This window comes from Amblyomma maculatum, chromosome 3 (genome assembly GCF_055883805.1).
Source record: "Amblyomma maculatum isolate TAMU_Amacu chromosome 3, ASM5588380v1, whole genome shotgun sequence".
Lineage (NCBI taxonomy): Eukaryota > Metazoa > Arthropoda > Arachnida > Ixodida > Ixodidae > Amblyomma > Amblyomma maculatum.
In genome coordinates this window covers 210,496,415-210,518,789 of record NC_139346.1, presented here as the reverse complement: position 1 = coordinate 210,518,789, position 22,375 = coordinate 210,496,415, and the positions used below count along the sequence as shown (strand labels likewise).

General features: G+C 47.9%; 1 protein-coding gene across 1 annotated transcript; it reads right to left on the bottom strand.

Annotated features, from left to right (window-relative positions):
* Positions 1–3,692: 3,692 nt before the first annotated feature.
* Positions 3,693–12,332, bottom strand: LOC146197607 (uncharacterized). The gene is made up of 2 exons (XM_084597205.1): positions 12,142–12,332; positions 3,693–5,352 (listed from the first exon to the last, which is right to left on the bottom strand). Exons 1-2 carry the CDS (start codon positions 12,330–12,332, stop codon positions 3,693–3,695), a joined length of 1,851 nt encoding a protein of 616 aa, XP_084453331.1.
* Between the last annotated feature and the right edge of the window lie 10,043 nt (positions 12,333–22,375).

The following is a 22,375-nucleotide window of genomic DNA, read 5'->3' as shown; positions in this document are numbered from 1 at the left end:
ATTCACGGCGTCTCCACTTCTGCGTCGAAATATCACCGTGCGATGGCGTCGCGGAAAGTCAGCCTTTCTCAGCTAACAAAACACGCAAGTACGGTGAAAGTGGGACGACGGCTGTTGTTGCGGCGCGCGTCTTTCTCTCCCTCTTCTTTTTCCTTTTGTCTCTATTTTCTCTTCTGTCTGCACGAGGCAGCGGAAGTGGCTCAGCTACAGAGCCAGTAGCAGGGCCGTGCATTTTCTTTTCCTTCTTTCTCATCCACAACAACAACAGTGTCAACACCTGAGTATATTCTTACACCGTGCTCAGTACTCGTGTTCGAACCCGACCGCCGACGGCTTCGTCTCGATCGAGGCGAAACGGCGACGCTTCCGTGTGCTGTGCGATGTCAGCGCATGTTAAAAAAAATCTCCGGGTGGTCGAAATTACTCAGTCCTCCACTACGGCTTCCCTTTTCCTCTTTCCACTTTGACTCCCACTTTCCTCCTTTCCCTTACAGCGTAGTTCAAGTGCCAACAGAAACAAGTTTGGCCCCGCCGGGGTGGTGCAGTGGTAAGACGCCCGACTACTGTGCCGGAGTACCCGGGTTCGAACCCGACCTCGGCGGCTGCGTTTCGATGGAGCGAAACGAAGAGGCGTCCGTGTGCTGTGCGATGTCAGCGCACGTTAAAGATCCCCAGGTGGTCGAAATTACTCCGTAGCCCTCCACTACGGCTCCTTTTTCTCTCTTTCCACTTTCATTCCCACCCTCCTCCCTTCCCTTACGGCGCGGTTGAGGTGTCCACAGAAAAAAGTGAGACAGTTACCGCGCCTTTCCCTTCCTATAAATAAATAAGTTGAAGAAGAAACAAGTTTGACAGATACTGCGCTTTTCCCTTCGTGTGAACCAAACATTATTATTATTAGACGTTTTTGCGTTTCTGCACGGGTTTGGGTGGAGAAAGCCAGGTATGTAGAAGGAACAACGGCGACTGCATTTCGATGGAGGCGAAACGAAGTGGCGTCCGTGTGCTGTGCGATGTCAGCGCACGTTAAAGATCCCCAGGTGGTCGAAATTACTCCGTAACCCTCCACATATATGTCCCCTTTCTCTCCACTTTCACTCCCACCTTCATCCCTTCCCTTACGGCGCAGTTGAGGTGTCCATAGAGCATGTGCCATAGATACTGTGCCTTTCCCTTCCTATGAACCAAATATTATTAGAAGGAACAGCGGTTTACAGTAGGTAGCGAATCGCTGGAAGTGGTGGGGAATATGTCTACTTGGGAGAGGTAGTAACCGCAGATCGCGACCATGAGCGGGAAATAACCAGGAGAATGAGATTAGGATGGAGCACATTAGGCACGTGCTCGCAGATTAAGACTAGTAGCTTACCGGTATCACTTAAAAGTATATAATAGTTGCATCTTACCTCTAATCGCCTATGAGGCCAAAACATGGAGGCTAACGAAAAGTGTTCTGCTTACGCTGAGGACAACGCAGAGAGTTATGGAACGGAAAATGGTAGATGTCATATTAAGAGAGAAGCGTGCAGAGTGGGTTAGAGAAATAACTCGATTTAATGGCATTATAGTGGAAATGTGGAATGGGCATGGACAGGACGTGTAGTGCGAAGAGAGGATTACCGAGGTCGCTACGGGTAACAAATTGGATTCCAAAGGAAAGAGAGTGTAGTAGGGGACGGCAGAAAGTAAGGTGGGCGGATGAGGTAAAAGTTCGCAGAGGTCATATGGATGCAGCTAGCACAAGACCGGGTCGATTGGAGTAATATGGGAGCGGTCTTTGGCCTGCGGGGGTATAGTCCGGCTGATGACGATGGTGATTTATTTACTTTAAAAGTACTGCCAGCCTTAATTGTAGGCCTTGGCAGCAGTGGGCGATGATGAACGGCGTTTGTATGGAGGCTCCCTAGACCGCCCTTTCCACTCCACCTTTCCACTGCAGCTGGCGCTGAGCGCACGTCACTGCCCTCTCCACTCCTGTCCACAGCAGCTGGCGCACAATTCTGTTACAATCAAAATCACATGAAAAGCGCTGATGATATGCGGCCGATTGCTCAAGGCGAAATTTCAGAACAATGCGGCCAATCATTCGTGGCTCCGACACCGCCACTTTGAAGAATGATAGCAGTAGATCTACCTCTCTAACAGATGTAGCACATATCTGTCACACGTACTCCTTGGGCACTTGTACAGCGCCGTAAGAGAAGGTAGGAGGGTGGGAATGAAAGTGGAATCAGAGAAAGGTGCCGTGAAGGGCTCCGGAATCATTTCAGTCACCTGGGGCCTCCATCGAAATGCGGCCGCCGTGGTCGGGTTCGAGTGCGCGGGTTATCCGGTTCAGTAACAGAGTGTTTTAAGCACTCAGCCACCGTGGCGGTTGCAGCTAGGACCCGTATTCTGAGTTTGCGTTTTTATGCGGGAGCTCTGCTTCTCTATAGCAAATCTGAAGGTCATTTCACATTCAAGCGGCGCAACGGAGATGTATCCGTGACATAATACCGCGTGGCGCTGCGTACCTCCCCGCTGCAGCTGCGATGTGCGGAGCCGGCAGCTTTCACTCGCCTCGCGATTGCGCTCTATCACGTGACTTGGCGCGAATCCGGGATGGGGTAAAATGTAGTGGAGAAGACTGCGAGACCCTGCTGTGAAGCCCAGACCCTGCTTTTTAGCGGAACAACGTCCAACTGGCGGAAGAGGCTGCTATAGACCAAGGCCTTCAGCTAGCCTTTAACGCGGCAGCCCGCGTCTCCCAGACCTGCGTGCCGGGGACGGGTTTGATCGGCTTGTTGTGACGGAAAATAACGGTTTTAAATAAATCAGTCAATCAGTCAAACAAATCTCTGTACAGGTACGACACGCAGAGCCGGCAGCGCGCTCGTTGGCTCGCCTCGCGGAACTATGGATTTGCATAAAGTTTAATCAAGCATAACAAACGTGTCCAACCATGCTTAACCAAGCTTGCGCTCTGCATAACTAGATTCAGCGGAATTGACCCACATGCAATTTTTTTTTTTTTTTCAGAAGTGTCATTTTCACCGCTTTGACTCCCCATCTGATTGGCTAAACGCCGGAATCGGAAATGGCGGCAACCGAACTGACATCCGGTTGAGTTGTTTTCACCAATGAGATAACTCGAGGTCCCTTCTCCAGTTTCGGTCAGAAAAACGACGGTTTTGAGATCGAATCATGATATTCTCTTTTATTACGAATGCCTATTTTGTTGTCAGCAGACTCTCTTGGCATACTGCTAGAACACACTCCATAAAGCAAAGAACATTTTTGCAGTTTACCTTTTAAGAAGATTATTGCATAATGAAATGACCTTTAGAATGACGATATAAAAGCCTGTGGTCGCTGTGATCCTCTGGGATGCTTCCGCACTAACAAATCAAACGTGGACGCGCATTGTGTATTTTGGACGCCGCCTCCAGGTACGAATTTCGACCACTCTCCGCTGCTAACAGGGCACAGCAATGACTGACAAAAGCGGGATACAGCATCAGAGCCGGACAGAGGCGACCCGTGGCCCTTCCATCGCCATTTGAAAATGCATGCTGTTCCAAAAACAAACGTACATGTGCATTCATTTTGCCAGCCTGCACTGATGGGATGCGGACAGTGCAATTAAAGATTAAACCGTTTTATTGTGTATGACAACTGTATGTTGATTTGGGGCCTTCCCGTTCTGTCTGCGCTCATACGAGCGAGAATAACTTATTAATGTGCTTAGCCAGCGACTTCCCGGTCAGTGAGAGGCAGTAACAATATTTCTCGAACCACTGATTGCGCACACAGCCCGTAACGGGGCCGTACATGTCGGTACGACTCATTTCGCTAGACAAGGTCATGGTGTCCCCGTGAACGCTCACAGTTCCTTCTAACCTTGTCCTACCCGGTGACAGTATGACGCTAACCCAGTAGTGGCTGACGTTCGCCGCAAGCTCTTTCGCAGTTTGCTGAAGCGCCGTTACGTCCAGGATCTCCAGCAGGTCAAACTCGGCACACTTTCGTGATGCCCGTGCCAAGACGGCATTAATCGTGGCTGTTAGGTGGTTCGCCATGGATAAGGCTTGGGCTCTCGGCACAGCTAGGCCAGCAAGGATGTTGCAAGAGCACCACTGACGCGGGATCGATGCCTCTGTGCACGTCCTGGTCTCTGTCACCTGGTGCAGCAAGCTGCGGCCGTACAAGGTGTTTGGGCGCTTGATGTCAGGGTAGTCGAGTAGCTCGACGAGCGTGGCGTGAATGTCGAAGGGTGTTGTAAGGCGTTTCTGGTTGACGCGGAGACTGCGCGCCGCTTCTGGATTCTGCTTCAGTAACCAAGGCGGGAAGGCTAAGAAGGCGAACGGTTGTCGGTCTTCGAACCTGCCAATATACGTGGCGCGCAATTCTCCGAACCGGAAACCGTGATCACTCAGAAAGACAAGAACCGTGTGGTTGAGCACACCAGAAACGTGCAGCGTTTCTAGGAATCGCCGGAACGGTTCGTCCGCGTAGCCGGCACTGTTCAGGTTATCATGTGTAATATCGCTGAAAACAGCCAACGCAAAGAAAGGCCGCTCGGCCATCACAGCCGTGAACCGAGTCAGGTAGTCGAGCAACTCTTCGCAAGGCATTGTAGGCCCCAAACAGCGGACCCGTAGTGAATCTTCAGTCTTTTTTGGCGAATCGTTAATGGCCATTAGTATGTGTCGCAGATAGTAGTCAGCGGGCTGGTTTCTAAACCCATGATAATAATAATTGAAGATGCCATACAATGGCGCCTCCTCCAAAAAAAGTGTTCGATAGCCTCGCTCTCCGTATTGACTCCATATAATACTGGCAGTGAGGTTGTCGAAGAATCCTTCAGATGCCGCGTTGGTGGCCTCCTTGTCCTTGAGACCTGCGATGAATGCCAAATGGTTTGGGTAGGAGTTGTCGCCAATTTTGTTGTATCCGTGAAGTTGGAATGCATCGAGATTTTCGCGCAAGAACTTAGACGTGGCGGGCATGTGCCTTTCAAAGTTCAGGTACGAAACAGAGTCCAGAAGCAGCAGGAAGACGCTGAGGTTGTGGGGAGTGCTGCTAGACGCCTTATGACAGCGCTCTTCGACACTCTCCTTGATGATTGGGTTGAGGAGAAACTGGTCGTGAAAAAACCGCTCCGGAGACTCCCTCGTGCCACATTCGACGTAGAGGAACTCCTTACTCAACGGCCTGTCGAATAGCAGTGGTTCCATTGGTCCATAAGTATAATTGTTATCAGGAATGTCCAGAGATTCGTTTCTGTATATTTCTCTGTAGAAACACGCTAGATCACTGGCCAGCACACCATGTTTCTCCAGCTTTTCAGGTAGTATGGTAGGATAACCTTTCCTGCGGGAATGAGAGACCGATGAGCACGGGATAAGTTTAGGACACTGTTAAACCACATGGTACATTTTAATGCGTTGGACCTAAGCTTTATATTTGTATAGTAAAAACTATTTGGGCAGTACATGCACATTCTTCGATGACAAATGAGTTGTCGTAACCATTGCGTTTATTTGTGTTTTTTATTGCTGTCACTTTGCACTGCTGGGCGTCTTGTTTGCAGCCAATTCCAGGTCTTGATCTAACACTTTGATTCGTAACATTACACATACTGCCATTAAACAGCACAACCACGAACCTGTACAACCCGTAGCACAAACACTCACTTCGACATTTTATACTTACTAGTAGTAACTAGTAGTCATCATTTATACAACCACTAACCAGTGCTGACACCAGCTGACGTACTATGCACCTTCATATGCCCTGGGTATGCATTGTGATCACACCTAGCTCTGTCCATCACTCCATTCGCGCATATCTCTTACTCAGATCGCTCGGATTATACACACTCTCGCCTTTTTCCCAACCGCATACGACGGATGACGGCATTAACGTATCACATGATGAGCTGAAAATTAATAAAATTTAATAAACTGAACATTTAATGGTCAGGAGTGGAATTTGAGCCCATAGCACTTTAACCAGTCATTTTTGTTGGCTGCTTCATTAGACCGCTGCGTGAACGTCGCAGCCTAATTCCGCATGCTAAAATTTCAGTCCCATGTTGTGTGTTGGAAGTCATTAACTTTCATCTGTGCTTGATATAGACGGACGGATGAATGGGTGAATCGTATTCCCCCTTTTCTTCGGGGTGGTGGCGTTCTATATTTGCATACGATTCGAGACGACCGTTCTGTGGAACATATAACCAGCCGAAAAAGCACCGGCTTTTAATACCTAATGTGCCAGTATCCTTTCAGAGCGTCCTCGTATTTCAGTAATTGTGACTTTCAGCAAACTGGTTAAATCACCATCACTATTCAAAAAAAAAAAATATTGTAGGGCACACAAGCTTAAGAGCAGACGACTTAAGAGTTGCCTTGAGACCGACTACTTTTAATTCCAGAGAAAATTGGTTCGCGGGAAAGGAAAGACTTCTCCGTCACCTCTCTGTCACTTCTGTCACTTCTCCGTGGGCATCTGTGTTCTTGGAAGCGTACTCCCAATCAGACAATCTGTCCCTTACATTCAAAGACATCACCAATTATTACAGGTAGGAGCATAGGCGCTACCCGCCCCTTGCGAGGGACTGGACAGCACCAAAACTGTACAGTGCCCGACGGTGCCTAAGCATTTCAACACATCCTTTGATGCGGCGTGCCGGTACTGTGGGGAGGTGGCTGACACCTTCCACGTGGTCTGGGCGTGCCTATCAAACCCATTTATTACCCCAACCCGAATCCAACCGGAGAGGAGGTGGCTCTGATCGGCTGAAGACCTAAATGCTCAAAAGGCCGTGATTGGGCGGAATAGCTTGCCAATGGGGAATAGCGGCTCTACCTAGTATTGTGAGAGAAAGAGGCCGATAAGGCCCTAACCCAATCAACTGTGCATAACCATTTATAGGTAATAAATGTTTCAACCACCACCCAGCTTAAGGAAACAGTGGAAAGTGGGAGTGAACGCGGAAAGAAAGAGGTGCCATAGTGGAGGGCTCCTCCACTTTAAAATTTCGACCTCCTGGGGAAATTTAGCATGCACTGCCACAAAGGCACCTAGAAACTTGATGGTGCTGGCTGGAATCACACAACACACAGAGGCCTTTCCATTTTGCCTCCATCGAAACGCAGCCGCCAGTGGTCGGGTTCGAACCCGGGAACTCCGATCACTGGGCGATGCCCGCACTATGGAGAGACCTGTGGTATCTTCCACATGGTGTGAGCATGTACTCAACATTCTGACCTCCCCCCTTCGCCTAACCTATCACGAGAGGCATGGGAGACTGCTCTCTTCAATTACTTCTCGCTGGGGTCTCAACGCGGACTCTGGCGAAACGGGGGCGAGACGGGGCCTTGTCATGCGGTGTCCCGGACTAGGAACGCCGACCATATAGCGGGGCCAGTGACTCAAAAACTCTAATTAATAAACGTATTCACCACCACCACCGAGTAGCCGGGTGTCTTAACCACTGAGCTACTGCTGCGGAGCATTCCAGAGATTTTCGGCATTGAGTAAGAAAGTACCACAAAGCTTGGCCAATAACGAGGCTCGTTTTATCGTTTATGATTATAACCGGACTGCGAGTATAACCGCAATGAAATCTAACCTTTCCTTACCTTCTCTAGCAGAGCTTTGAAAAGGTTTGCTCTTATGCCTTTTTCATAAACTTCCTTATCACCCGTCACTATCTGTCTCGGCGCAATATCTGTCTCGCTTCTCGGTGGACATATACATTGAGCGGCATACAATTGGATGTAGTAAAATTCGCCGCTTAGAAACCCCATGTTGGCTAGTTCCACTTGGCATCCATCTGCCCATGACCGGCAGATGGATGCGAAATGGGAAGCGAAATGGTATGAACACGACCTGAACGTTGAACAACGAATGTTTGCGTCCCATATCTGATACGAAATTAGGTGCGTAATTTATACGTTTTTCTCAAAACTGCAGGCAACGGTTTTTCGGCCAAACTAGAAGCTGTCGTGTAAAAAAAAAAAAAAAAAAAGAAAAGGACGCTAGAAGTCGTTCGCCTCTTGCATTCCTTCCGAAATGGGGCGGTCGAGACGACCACTCAAATTGAGGCCCTACTTCCGAGCCGCTCTAATTACCACAATGCATGTTAATCGAAACTCGCATTGACACCGAAAACGAAGACTTGCTGCTTGTGATCATTTGACATCTCGTTCCTTCTGCGCTCTGCTCCTTTCTACAAGCGGAAGCCAGCGTGCATTTAAACCGCCAATCTAGAATTACCAAGGTAGTATGGTATGTGTGGCCTCAGTGGATCCCATGCATAGGCAAGTGTGGCTGGGGCAGCTATAATACCTACCTCCTTCGGTTGCCGGTGGGGCACAAGAGGACAAGCCATATTTGGTTTTGCCGTTGTTCATGCTAAACGTGTCCTATATCAGCGTTACTCGCGCTAACACAGGCCACATTCCTGCCTCTAAACGACAAGGGTCTTTTTTTTTTATTTGCATGCATGGGGGGGGGGGGGGGGGGGAGTATTTGCCCTGTTACCTAGCAAGTAAATATCTGCACTACAAATGGAATTATAAAACAAATACAAAAGCACATTGGAATAAATGCACAAAGAAACTTAATAGCAGCAACCAGATACAAAATTGATCTTACGCTTAGACGGACTTCCTTCAGGTAGGATTTACGTTAAAAAAACAATCCATTTTCTGAACAAAGACGCCATGGTTTTAATGTTTGAGCAATATTTTCTCGTAACTTGTTTCAGTGGTGGATTGCAAGAAATAATGGTGAATGCAGGAAGAGGTGGGTACGAGCAAACATAAGTTCAGTTTTGAAGGCATGGTCCAAGCGCGGAAAGATACTGTAGGCTGGTCTGACGTACGTAGCGAATGTGGGTTGACAGTGGTACAGTCTGTGAAAATCAGATAATAGTTTGTAACCTTCGCTTTTTAAAGGATATTAAGGTTAGTGATGCTTTATTCGTAGTTATTATTTAGTTTATTGGTCTCAGTATAATTAAGCTCGGATGAATAGTGAATAGTTTGGTTTTGGTTTGTGGGGTTTAACGTCCCAAAGCAACTCAGACTATGAGAGACGCCGTAGTGGAGGACTCCGGAAATTCGGCTACCTGGGGTTCTTTAACGTGCACTGACATCGCACAGCACACGGACACCTTGCTTTTCGCCTCCAGCGAAAAGCGGCCGCCGAGGCCGGGATTCGATCCCGCGTCATCGGGAACAGTAGTCGAGCGCCGTAACCACTGCGCCACCCCGGCGGGGCTGAATTGTGAATAATTTCTAGTTGTAAACGTAGCTGTTTTATTCTGCACCGACTCCAGCTAGTTAAGTACATTTGATGCGCATTCAAAATTAAAGATGTGCATTTAGTTTTGAACCAACGAGGTATAGTCCGTGATACATATTTATAGTGGGAGGGTTTGTTTGGTGCAGGTGGCACCTAATGAAACCAAGTGCTTTCGACTATTTACTAACAATAGCATCGATATGGATGTTTCATGTTAAATTATATGAAAGATGAACACCAAAGTATTTGTGTATGCAAACAGGTTCAACTCGCCTACTATTCATGACTTAGCAATGATTATGTGACTGAGAATTGGTAGTAAATGCTATAGACTTCGTTTTAGAAATTTAATTGGCGTTTGTCAATGTCAGACTGCAAGGAGTCAGCATAGTCAGAGTTGTTAATTTGTCTGTAAATGATGCAGTCGTCCCCAAATAATCTGGCAGTAGAAGTTAGGGTGTTAATAATGTCATTACTGTAGATCACGAATAGGATCGGTCCAAGTACTGAGCCTTGCGGCATGTCAGATTTTACCAGAATTAGAGAGGAACAACGCCCATTTACACAGACGTATTGATGACGGTTGATTAGGAAGTTAGTAATCCAAGTGATGCTAATTTTTGCTAATTTTGAGACTGCTTAGCTTTAATAATAAACGAGCATAGACACCTTATCAAATGATTTTGCGGAGTCAAAAAATACAGAATCAATTTTTAGCAAAGCATGAACGGCATAATGAAGGTCGGTAATCCAAACTGTGCCTCACGGAAACGACCACGTAGAAATCCGTGCGGATTTAGGGGAAACAGTTGTGCTAAGTTAAGTACCTCACTGCGGCAAATGACATGATCTAAAGATAAGCGTAACACTAGTAAGCTTCCGCGAGTCAAGTGGCTGTAGGAAGAAGGAAAAGAAAATGCACGGGCCTGCTACTGGCTCTGTAGCTGAGCCACCTCCGCTGCCTCGTGCGGACAGAAAAATAGACAAAGAAAAAAAGAAGAGGAAGAGAAAGACGCGCGCCGCAACAACAGCCGTCCTCCACCACCAAAGTGGTGGCGGGTGCAATGACGGCCTACAGTAGATAAAAATCAGTGGCAGACTAGCCCCCGCCGCAAGTGGCGGTGACCTACCTGTCCCAGTCCTCATGTACCCAGGCGAGTACAACTCAACCTGTAATAAATGCGGCGAAAGAGCGACATACCACCACATTCTCTGGAACTGCTCAAATGATCCGCCTGCGGCGGAATTAATACAGTTCCCTTCTTCCAAGCGGTGGGAAGCCGTGCTGGTCAGCTCGGAGAAGCATATAAGGAAAAAAAAGGTTACCTAATATACACATGGGTTCACGTCATACAGAATGCAAATACAGAGAATGCGGGGGGGGGGGGGGGCTATGGTGCTATGGGGCTATGCCAATTGAGGTCCGCGGAAAGAACAAAGCCTAAATATTTCAAAGTTGATGTGCGCTCAATGACACTTATTTATAATGTATTGGTTTACTGGAGTTTGACAAAGTGCAGAGAAAGTCATCTGTTTGGTTTCATCGGCCTTTATTTCCATCTGTCAAACATTGCACCAAGTGCTTAGCCTATCTATATAGATCTGTATCTAGGCAACAACATCGTTAGGATTAGCTATTTCCCTATAAATGATATAATCGTCGGTAAAAAGACGTATGGAGGAGCTAATGCCTGTCGCGATGCCAATAATATAAATTAAGAACAGAAGTGGGCCTAAAACGAATCCTTGCGGTAAACGTGATTTAACATGTTTAGATTCAAATATGATGGCATATTCGCAGGTATACAGACTGTTGACTGTTAGCTGAAAATTTTTATATCCACTTTGTAGTATTATGGTCAAGTTGCAACTTATGCACCTTTTTGATGAGGCACTTGTGAGCTACCCGATCAAAGGCTTTAGAAGAATCAATAAAAATTGCGTCAGTGAACAAGGTGTTGTGGATTGTAAAATGGAGATCCGTAACTAATTCAAATAATTGTGTTTGACATGAAAGCCGGTACCGAAAACCATGCTAATTTTCAAGTAACAGGTGATTTTTATTTAAGTGTTCCATGATGTGGGTAAATACTATATGTCCCAGTAGTTTGCAGCACACTGATGTCAGGGAAATTGGGCGATAACCCCGCCGGGGTGGAGCAGTGGTTACGGCGCTCGTCTCCTGCTCCTAAGAATGCGGGATCGAATCCCGGCCTCGGTGGCCGCTTTTTGATGAAGGCGAAAAGCTAGGCGCGCATGTGCTGTGCGATGATGTCAGTGCACGTTAAAGAACCCCAGATAGTCGAAATTTCCACAGTCCTCCACTACGGCGCCTCTCATAGCCCGAGACGCTTTGGGACGCTAAACCCCACGAACCAACCTAAATATCGGTAAAATGCATGCTGTTCGCAAATCGTCTGGAATGCAGTTACTGTTCAGGGATTTCTGGAATAAAACTGATAGCAATAATGATATTATTATTAATTCTATTATTATTATTATTATTATTATTATTATTATTATTATTATTATTATTATTATTATTATTATTATTATTATTATTATTATTATTATTATTATTATAAAGACATATGTCAATAATAATAAGGTGCCGAGGTTTAGACTGGAAGCACTTGCAGTGAAACTCGATATCTTGTGCGAGCGGAAACAGCTTTCGTCCAACCGGAAACACTGTGGCGTTTCAGCCATTTTGGTGCTGGTTCGCTTAGCATTGCGTAAGGCAATGAATGAAGTTGCCGTGCTTAGTATTTGGCAGTCCTCATGTATATCTACTGGAGTAAAAGAAGTCACATGACTGCCATCTCAAAATGATGTCTGACTTACCTGACTGTAAGGAAGTTAGGCTTGCCATGACACCTGCTACCATTGGAGCGTTGAAGGAAGTAGGGCCTGACGGACGGGTCAAATGGGTCGAATTGGTGCACCGTGCACCCCGAGGTCTGAATGCGATGACCCACCGGCTTGGCCCTCTGCCACCCTCCAACAGATAGGCTTGTCCTTCCTGGTAAAGACATTGTCCACAAGTAGCAGCCACACAGGACACTGAGCCCTACCATTAATAAGAAGCTGCTGCGGCGAAAAGCCCGGCGCAGCCACCGCGCCATGACTGCCGCCATCGTAAACTGCTGCTCTTCGACGCGACTTGATCCTGCAGTGAAAAAAAAAAAAAAAAGAAGAAGCAGCCTATCTGTACACCAAATCGCTAAATCCGAACTGCGCATGGGGTTCAGCGACAGCCGCACATAGAATAGCATGGATAGCCCACGTTCCAGCCGTGCATTTTATGCATTTTCTGAGGGTGCCGCTGGCAGTTTCTGATGTAAGTTGCTCGTGGCTAATATACATTTAGTGCCAATCACATAGGTGCTATCATCTTTAAATGTGGCCCCTCCTTACGCCTTGGTGCAAAAATACCGCACCTACCATGCGATGAACGCATGCCAGCGTTAGAGCAAGCAGCTCTGGAGAACCGTTCCTGCTCCTTGATATATCAAAAATGGTTTCACTACGAATTAGAGCAGCTTTTGTTTTTCTCATTTACTAATGGATGTCACATATACACATGTTAGTTTTACGCCTCAAGCGAACTAAAGGGAAGAAAGGTAAAGATGGGCGTACCTTTTTCTTCTTCTTGCCTCAGAAGCCATGGCATGTACCCAGAGGGGGGATTGCCCAAAGTTTGGTACAGTGAAAAAAAAAAAAAAAAAAAAAAAATCATCACGATTTTGGCCGTACCATACATAATTATGATTTTTGAATGAATGACAATAGAGAATGTTAAAGAAGCGAGGTTGTAATATAGGCAGTAATAATTAGGTAAAATTATGACAGTATTATAAAGGCAGTGGAGAGGTAGCGAATAAAAAATGAAGCAAATATTTAGCTAAAAATGTTGGATTTAACATGGCTAAACCCAAACTTCTTAGATAATTGGCTAAACCTAAGTAGACAAAGCGAAAGCGCGCGATTCCTCCATGAATGTCTGCGTACTTCAAGGACACCCCGGCTCTAGACGACAGGAAGGTGTCGAGATTTTAAAGGCATAGGTTATGCGAAGTTATAACCACTCAGCGACATAGTTCAGAAGTGGTACTCCAGGCAATAACGGCGGATACTTATAGCCATTTCTAATGCTGTATAGCGGGACTTTATTCAGCCTTGAGTAAGCTGTCGACAAAATGAAGGTGTCGAGGACATTTTGAAGGGTGGGGCTCCAAGAGGCGAGCCAGATGGACAGCGGTGGCGGGAAAGGATACGCAGGGAACTGGAAGGCTATGTGACATTATGTCAGGCAATGTTGTATATTTGTGCAGATATGTACCATTACGAATAAAGTTTGCCAGGTGTGTAAAGAAGAATAAGCAGGTGTGCGAAGTAGAAGAAGAAGGGAGGGAGCAGAAGAAGAAGCGAGCGCCGCCTACTCTGCGCGCCACATGTGTACCGAGGGAGGAGAAGAAGTAGCGGGCGGCGCGGAGGCCACGCACTGCTGGGTGGTGGTGGTGAGAAACGTTTATTGATTTAAAAGGGGTGGAGGTATCCAGCCCTTACAGATACTAGGTGGGGTTCCTAGTACGGGACCCCAATGGCGTCGGCCGCTGCCCGGACGCGCTCGACCAAGGCCTTTTGGGCCTGCAGGTCATAGCAGCCGAGCAGGGTCGCCTCCCATGTCCTCCCGAGTGTGGTTGGGGTGAGGAGGAATAGCTGGGTTGGATGGGCAAGCCCACACCATGTGGTAGATTTCCGAAGACTTCTCCGCTCAGTGCGGACAACTACCCGTGAAGAAAGGATTAAAATGTTTTAGTGCTGCCGGGCACAGCAGAGTGTTGGTATACAGACGGAGTAGAAGCCTCTCCTCCGTCTTAGATAGACCTTTACTCGGGCGAGGGTAAATGCTATGGCAAGATTGATAATAAAGAATAATGTCTTTAAAATAATACACGGGTTGGAATTCGAGGTCCTGATCTAGGGGGTCGAGAAAGGAAGCACGGAAAGAAAGCGCGCGGGCGGTGGCGTCGGCTACCTCATTCCCCTCGAGACCCATATGAGCAGAGGCCATGCATACTATTTTCCGGTAAGTGGAGTCCCCGGTATAGGTGCAATTTTGAAGTAGTCGGTAGGCTAAGTATGGCGACCAGCCTTGCTCGACGTTCCGACAGACCCCTCGCGAGTTGGAGATAATTGTTTTGGAATCAGTACGAGTAGCTGCCAGCGCGATGGCGATCTCCTCCGCGTGAGTTATGTCACGGGCGCGAAATGTAAGCCCGTTAACAGTTTTCGACTGGTAGACCACTGCGGCCGTGTATCATCCCCCATGGCGGGGGCCGGAGGCGTCCACGTAATAAATGCCGGGTTTCGACCCATAATGGCGGCCCAAGGCTTCCGCCCGCGCCAGGCGCCGGCCATTGTGGTCTTTACGTGTCATGTTTTTAGGAAGAGGGCGCGTACGTGGAGGGCTAACTCAAAAGGGAGACGTACACGATCTTCCATAAAGGTGGTATGTTGGATGTGCAGCCGGGCAAGGAGGCGGCGACCCGACAGGCACGTTCAAGGCCAAATGGAACGCACCTCGATCAGGTTAGGGAAGGGCGTAGTAAACTTTCGATAAAAAAAATCTTTAAGCTGCAGTATTGCACCTATGAAGTAACTCACACGTTGGCGTTAGAGCATGTCCTTTGACGGTTGCAACAAAAAGGGGACGACGGGAATTATAAATGGCAGCCCTAATTGAGCTAAAATAATTTCCCAATCATTTCTTCCCTGGGAAGCATACTTTAGGCCGACACAGGAAGTCACTTTCGACTGCTCGCCCGAAACGTGACTAGACAATCATAGTGTACGCCTCAAGGCTGGACGTCTCACTCGTACCACTTTACCCAGTTACTTCGACTACATATACTATTCGACCTCGCCCGATGTGATCCTACAGTGTTGTGTCGCCTGTGGCTAGGAGTCCATCGCGCATACAAACGCTTATTCCCATCTTGTCGGAATGGCAGACCCTCCAACATGTGAGCAGTGCGGGTGTGATGAAACGATTGCGCGTGCCATAACTTTGTGACTGCCATAAGTTTGAGTGAGAGCGTGCCTTCCTGGCTGCTACAAACCGCCGCTTGGACTCTCGCCCCTTTTAAAGAAGCTACCATATTGGGCTCTTGGACGACACCTTCATCAGAAAGGAAATAGGTGAAGGCGTGCTCTAAGTTTTTGAAGAACTCGAGGTTGAATTCTAGTGTACGCACTCTACCCCCCATTTTACTCCAGATCTCTGGACATATAACAAACTACCTTTACTTGCCGCTCTTTCTTTCCTTTTTCTGCATTTGTTCCTCCCACCCTCTACGTGTAGGGTGGGAGGAACATCTGAGCATCGCCTAGTTAACCTCTCTGCCTTTCTATCCATTTTTTTATCTCTCTCTATATAGTTTTCAACGAATGAAACTGCCGTAATGCGGGCTCAAACAAGGGCGCTTCTCGTGGTCTTAGAAAATGAAGTTTAGCGAAAATTAAACGTACACGTACATATTTTAAACCATGACTTCCTAGCCTGCCTGAGCGTCATCGCTGCACTATGATGCATTCTTCTCGCAGATCCCGGTCCTCTCGCCAAAGTATAGTGGTTACAATATATTTTCTAGGCGTTATAATAATAATAATAATAATAATAATTAGTTCACAGGAAAAGAAAGCCGCTGTATCTGTCACACTTCTTGTGTGACAAATGTACGCGCGTCGCAACAGCCGTCGTCCACCACCTAATCGGTGGCGGGTGCAATGACAGCCTACAACAGATAAAAATTTGGTGACTGGCTAGCCCCCGCCGCAAGCGGCGTTGACCTACCGTCCCAGGCTCGTACGGCCAGGAACAGACACCCTTCACCCCCTCCACCTCCCCTTCCACCTGTTGTTGTGGCTGTAGGAACAGCCACAAGCCCCGCCGGGATGGTGCAGTGGTAAGACGCCCGACTACTGTGCCGGAGTACCCGGGTTCGAACCCGACCTCGGCGGCTGCGTTTCGATGGAGGCGAAACGAAGAGGCGTCCGTGTGCTGTGCGATGTCAGCGCACGTTAAAGATCCCCAGGTGGTCGAAATTACTCCGTAGCCCTCCACTACGGCTCCTCTTTCTCTCTTTCCACTTTCACTCCCACCTTCCTCCCTTCCCTTACGGCGCGGTGTCCACAGAAAACAAGTGAGACAGTTACCGCGCCTTTCCCTTCCTATAAATAAAATCAGGAACAGCCACAACAACAGGTGGTTGTTGTGGTTGCTTGCATGTGTGTGGTTACTTGCATGAGAGTTTGCTGTAGGAAGAAGGAAAATACACGGGCCTGCTACTGGCTCTGTAGCTTAGCCACCTCCGCTGCCTCGTGCAGACAGAAGAGATTGATTGATTTATAGGAAGGGAAAGGCGCGGTAACTGTCTCACTTGTTTTCTGTGGACACCTCAACCGCGCCGTAAGGGAAGGAAGGAAGGTGGGAGTGAAAATGAAAATAGAGAAAGAGGAGCCGTAGTGGAGGCCTACGGAGTAATTTCGACCACCTGGGGATCTTTAACGTGCGCTGACACCGCACAGCACACGGACGCCTCTTCGTTTCGCCTCCATCGAAACGCAGCCGCCGAGGTCGGGTTCAGTCGCCTCCGCTGAACTGATTTATTTATAGGAAGGGAAAGGCGCGGTAACTGTCTCACTTGTTTCTTCTGTGGACACCGCAACCGCGCCGTAAGGGAAGGGAGGAAGAGGGGAGTGAAAGTGGAAAGAGAGAAAGAGGAGCCGTAGTGGAGGGCTACGGAGTAATTTCGACCACCTGGGGATCTTTAACGTGCGCTGGCGTCGTGTGGGTGCCTCGTGCAGACAAGAGAAAATAGAGAAGAAAAGGAAGAGGGAGACACGCGCCGCAACCACAGCCGTCGTCCACCGCCGAAGCGGTGGCGGTTGCAATGACGGCCTACAACAGATAAAAATTCGGTGGCAGTCTAGCCCCCGCCGCAAGTGGCAGTGACCTACCTGTCCCAGCCCCATCTTCGACCTAGCAAGGCAAGATCCCCAGGTGGTCGAAATTACTCCGTAGCTCTCTACTATACGGCTTCTCTTTCTCTTTCAACTTTCACTTTCATATTTTTCCGTTTCCTTACGGCGTGGTTCAGGTGTCCAGAGAAAACGTGTGACAGATACTGCGCCTTTCCCTTCCTGTGAACCAATTATTATTATTTTTATTATTATTATTATTATTGCACTGCTCTTCCCACTTTCACTGACGCCTTCCTCTCTTCCCTTACGGCGCGAGCCAGGTGTCACAGAGTAAGTGTGACAGATACTGCGCCTTTCCTTTCCTATGAAACAAATGAAAAAACGGAGAGGTAGCCCTGGGATGTGCGATGCTACATTGAACAACCTTGAAGGTCAAAGACATACACTGCGCCTTCCCTTTCTTACAAAGCAATGTACAATATAAAAGAAAAAAAATATATGAAAACATTATTAAGTCTCGGTGTCTACCATTCCGTGGCGTACACTCAAGAGAATAAGGCCCATTTCTATCCCTAAAACCTAAAACGCGGCTGTACATCGGATGATCACCAGCTCGAAAGTCATGTGAGCGAGCAAACCCCCCCCCCCCCCCCCCCCCCCCAGTTAGCTCACTAACGACTGCAGACCATACTACTCCTTCCACCTGCATTCCCAGCGGCTCAAACTCTCCGAAACAGTTTCCCGGCGTCGCTTCTCTAGGTCAGCCTACGACCGAACCAGCACAGACAGAGGAAGCCGCAAGAAGCCCCGACACAAGCCCTTAGGCGTTCTACTAGGCAACGCAGACCGGTGCAGCGTTTCCCATTTTAAGGAGAAAGAAGTGTGGCATATTCTGTTCAGCAGTTTTTCCGTTGCGCACGGTAACTGTTCTCTATTGAAAGCGGAAGTCAACTATTTCACGACGAAGAATGCCTTGCCATCATTAGGGCCACATCAAATTTTCGCCCCTATTTGCCTATTTGTACGGACGGCCATTCAAGGTTGTGAGCAATCGCCGTGCTCTGTGCTGGCTCGCCAACTTAAAAGATCCCTCCGGCCGCCTTGCGCGATGGAGCCTGCACCTTCAAAAATTCAACATCGCAGTTGAATATAAGACCGGCCGTAAGCATTTTGATGAAGGCTGCTTGTCCCCCCGTTGATATGCCGCCGACAGAAGACAACGAAGACGGCTTCTTGAAGGCCTTCCACTAACTATTCCAGTTCTCCTCTCCTTCGGAGCAAGCGTCAAGGGATATGCCTTACAACCAGTTTGCGATTTCATTCATGATTACATAATTTGAACAGGTAGATTCCTATGCTAGGTACAATTTCATTACCGTTTCTTTTTCTTTTTTCCAAATTCTAGTTAAAGATCCATACTTATCTGAATACTCCAGTCCTTGAACATAATTATTTACAAACTACAATGCACCCTGGCCAATCCCCCGCGGTGAGTATGTGCCATTTTGTCTCAGGTCATCATCATCATCAACCGGTTAGCGCCAGCAGTTTTGCACAGCAGCAGCGCTCGGACACAGAGTTGAAAGTCTTCGCAGGTTACCTGGAAGGATAGAAAAATTTTGCCAAACACTGTCTAGAACGGTTAATTGCTACCGGTAGTACTCTGTACGGGGCACCCATGTATGAGTTTTCTGATCGCGACCTGAAAGACGTCGAAAAGCTACACAGGGCCACTCTTTGCACCATTACTGGGCTTCCTAAGCACAGGAGGAATGAAGAGCTGCTTAAGCTGGGCAGCGTGTACCACCCATACGAGACATTATCAAAGAAGCAAAAATACGATTGCGATCCCGACTAGAAAACACGACGCAAGGGAAGCAGATCATGCCATGGGACAACCGAATCAATACTGCTCAGAGGCCCCTGGGGATAGACACCCCCTTGGGATGCACCGGTAATCGCACCAAGGCCACAACGACCTACTATAGTAGGCGGAACGTGACGGCTAGGCAACCGAGAACGGCGCTCACAAGACCGCTGAATACAGTAGACATCTACACTGACGCTACAATTAGAAATGAAAGGGTGAGTGTAACATGGGTTTATGTGCCAGCGCCCCAACACAACGAGAGCACACACGCCACCTACATGGAGGAACAATTTTTACACGCCGAATTGCTTGCCATACGGGGAGCCATAAACACCGTTACAACAGCTGCATGCAGCCAAAGAGATAATTTCAATGGATATCGAATTTTAACAGACACATACGCAGCGATTGCAGAGTTGACGGCACCAACTACAGAAAACGCAGCCGATCGACGCAGCGGCCAACGACATCAGAAAGAGGCTGAAGCGAATGCGAGAAAAGATATTCAAATTATATGGGCACCGGGACATACTGGCTGCAGCCACAAGAGATAATTTCAATGGATATCGAATTTTAACAGACTTTTAATTTACGTTTGCGCCATTTGCTCCTCAGTCTCGCCGCAGGCTGTTCTGGTTTCTCATCATGCGCGGCCAAATCAAGCAAGCACCATGGTCAAACTTACCTCGTAAAGGGGACAACGCGCAAGCTTTCTGCGCAGTTTCAGTGGAAATCGGCCTCCGCTTGAGGCGGGAAAATTTTTCAAACGGGAGTTTGATAAAGTTCCAGAACACTGTACTTGATAAGTGGTTTCAATGCACATCTTTTTCACGACGAAGAAGCAAAATTACGCATATTCCACACGACGACATGCCCACCCTAGCACACCATCTGCTATCAAGCACCGCAATACAACATACCATTTCCGCCTATGGAAGTGAGAGCGGCCTGCTTCAAGTAGTGCGAGAGAGGTCGACTTACAGCGCGCAGATCGGCAGCATGTATGCGGTCTCATCGACCCTCTATGAACTCAAGTGCTGCAAACGGTTCGTAAAGGTCCTTTGAACTCCCTCAACCGCTCTTTCAGACTTTCGAGCCTGAATTTCCGGAAAACATCCAATTCTAACCCGAAGTGGCAGCCGCCCCGCTAGGCTTCGTATAGGCCTAGCGACCTCACCGAACCCAGACGCGGTTCGGCTTCGCCTCCCTCGGCACCCGGACTCTCCCCCGCAGCAGCATGGTCCATCAAGTGGTCACTCATGACGGACTCGATACCGATACGAAATAGATTTGAAGCCGGAATGCTGCATCACCCGAAGCCACTCGCGCCCGACAACTCAGCACGCGTTCACCACCTCCGCTTCTGGCCGGCCTCGCCACACCGGCACAACTACACCCAGGGCCCGTATTTCGAGTTTGCGTCGTTATCGTGAGTGTCGGTATCTTCTCGACCTCGAGCCACCTGATTGGTAGAAACGCTGGAAAATGATGTTGCCACCTCTTCCGGTTCCGCAGTGGCACCAACCAGTTCCGGCGTTTCGACCAATCAGATGACTCAAGGTCACGTGAGATAGCGACACACTGATAACGTCGTAAACTCTGGGCGGTAACCCAAGCAGATCTTCATCCACCACTACGAGCTACCTGTCGATGATTTGAATATTATCTACCGCCCAACAAAAGGCGGCCTCGACCTCAGCAAGTGTAACTGAGGATATACCGTATCCCTCGTGAGTATTATACTCTCGCTGGAAGCAGTCTGCCATCAAGGCGTCATCCGCATCAATCCCCGAAACAATGGCTCACACATTTTTGGCATTAATACACCCCTTCATTGTCAAAATGTATGCTTAGGATCCTAGGCAGGTGTCGGGATCAGGCTGCCCGTGAAATTTAGAGGCATATTGGATAAGAATGAATGTCAGCAGGTCAGTGATGTCTCTCTGACCTTATGCAGAAATGACATTTCATTTCTTGAAGGCTTCTTATGAATTGTTTTGAGGGATGTGTCTAGGTGGTGGAAGTTGCGACAGCCTTGATTTCCTGTTTGGACGCTGTGAGTGGCTATGTCGGACTTGTTTGTTTGATGCTGCTTTGGATTTGAGGGTTGCCGATTTTAAATTTTGAAAAGGAAAGAACTTTCATTGTTGGCCAGACATCTGCAGGGGATAGAAATGGAGTGAGAGTTTGATGTACTTAGTGTAGAGGAAGAAGTTGAGCTTGTGTGTGAGAGAGGAAGTCTGGGTTCCTTTGTGTCACAGTTGGTAGCGTGCACCTGTGCTATGCTTTCTCTCTTCGTGTCGTCCTCGTTGCACCAGTTACGGGTATCATACGCCAACTAGCCCCACATGCTGTTATTCTGAGATGTTAGATTCATGTTGTTTAAATGTTTACTGAGTCATTGTTCAAATATTTATATGTGCCCATTGCTAGAACATTAGAAAAAAAAGGAACACTGACAACACAAAATAATGTTCGACTTAAACAAAAATGTAACATTGCTACAACGTTGTGGTGCTACCTGGGTTGTTTCTTGATCTTGAATGCTTGATTCTATTTCCATGTTTTGGTTGTTTGTTCATGGTGCTGCCTTATTTGTTTTCGTTGTTCTACCCGTACCCCTATCCCAACTTGTATGCACCCCTCCTTATGTGATGCCTTCATCTCCCATTATTTTGCTCTTCTTTGTCATTGGCAGCCCCGCAGCCAACTCCCCATGGAAGCATGGAGAGTGTGCTGGCCAAGCTCCCACAATATTAGTGGGGTTGGTTGGCACCCTCGTGTTACAGACCCGCCCTTGCGGCCAAAGGCATATTTCCTTGACATTGACATGCGCACACTCTATACCCGAGAGAGGTGAAATTCCTCCTTGTGTGGACCCTGCATTGTAGTTTACACACAGACTGTATGTATATGTGCATGTATGTATTATATATAGTGTAATTTTACACTAGAATCAAACGTGAAAAACCCAACTGGCCACCTCTGTAACTGCTATGTCAGCAGCAGATGCAAGAAAGGCCAGGTGTGTAAAGGCTTACGCGTCCCCATCAGCAAATGAAGCGAAGGAGTGAAATCGCTTGTGTGGCTTGATATGTGCATATATCCATACTAGAGGAGAGGATACGCTTTCTGCAAAGCACTACCATCTGGGAAAATGAGCCCGGGACCACCCTAGTAACGAAGAATGAGGCATAACACACGTCTGCTTTGAAATGT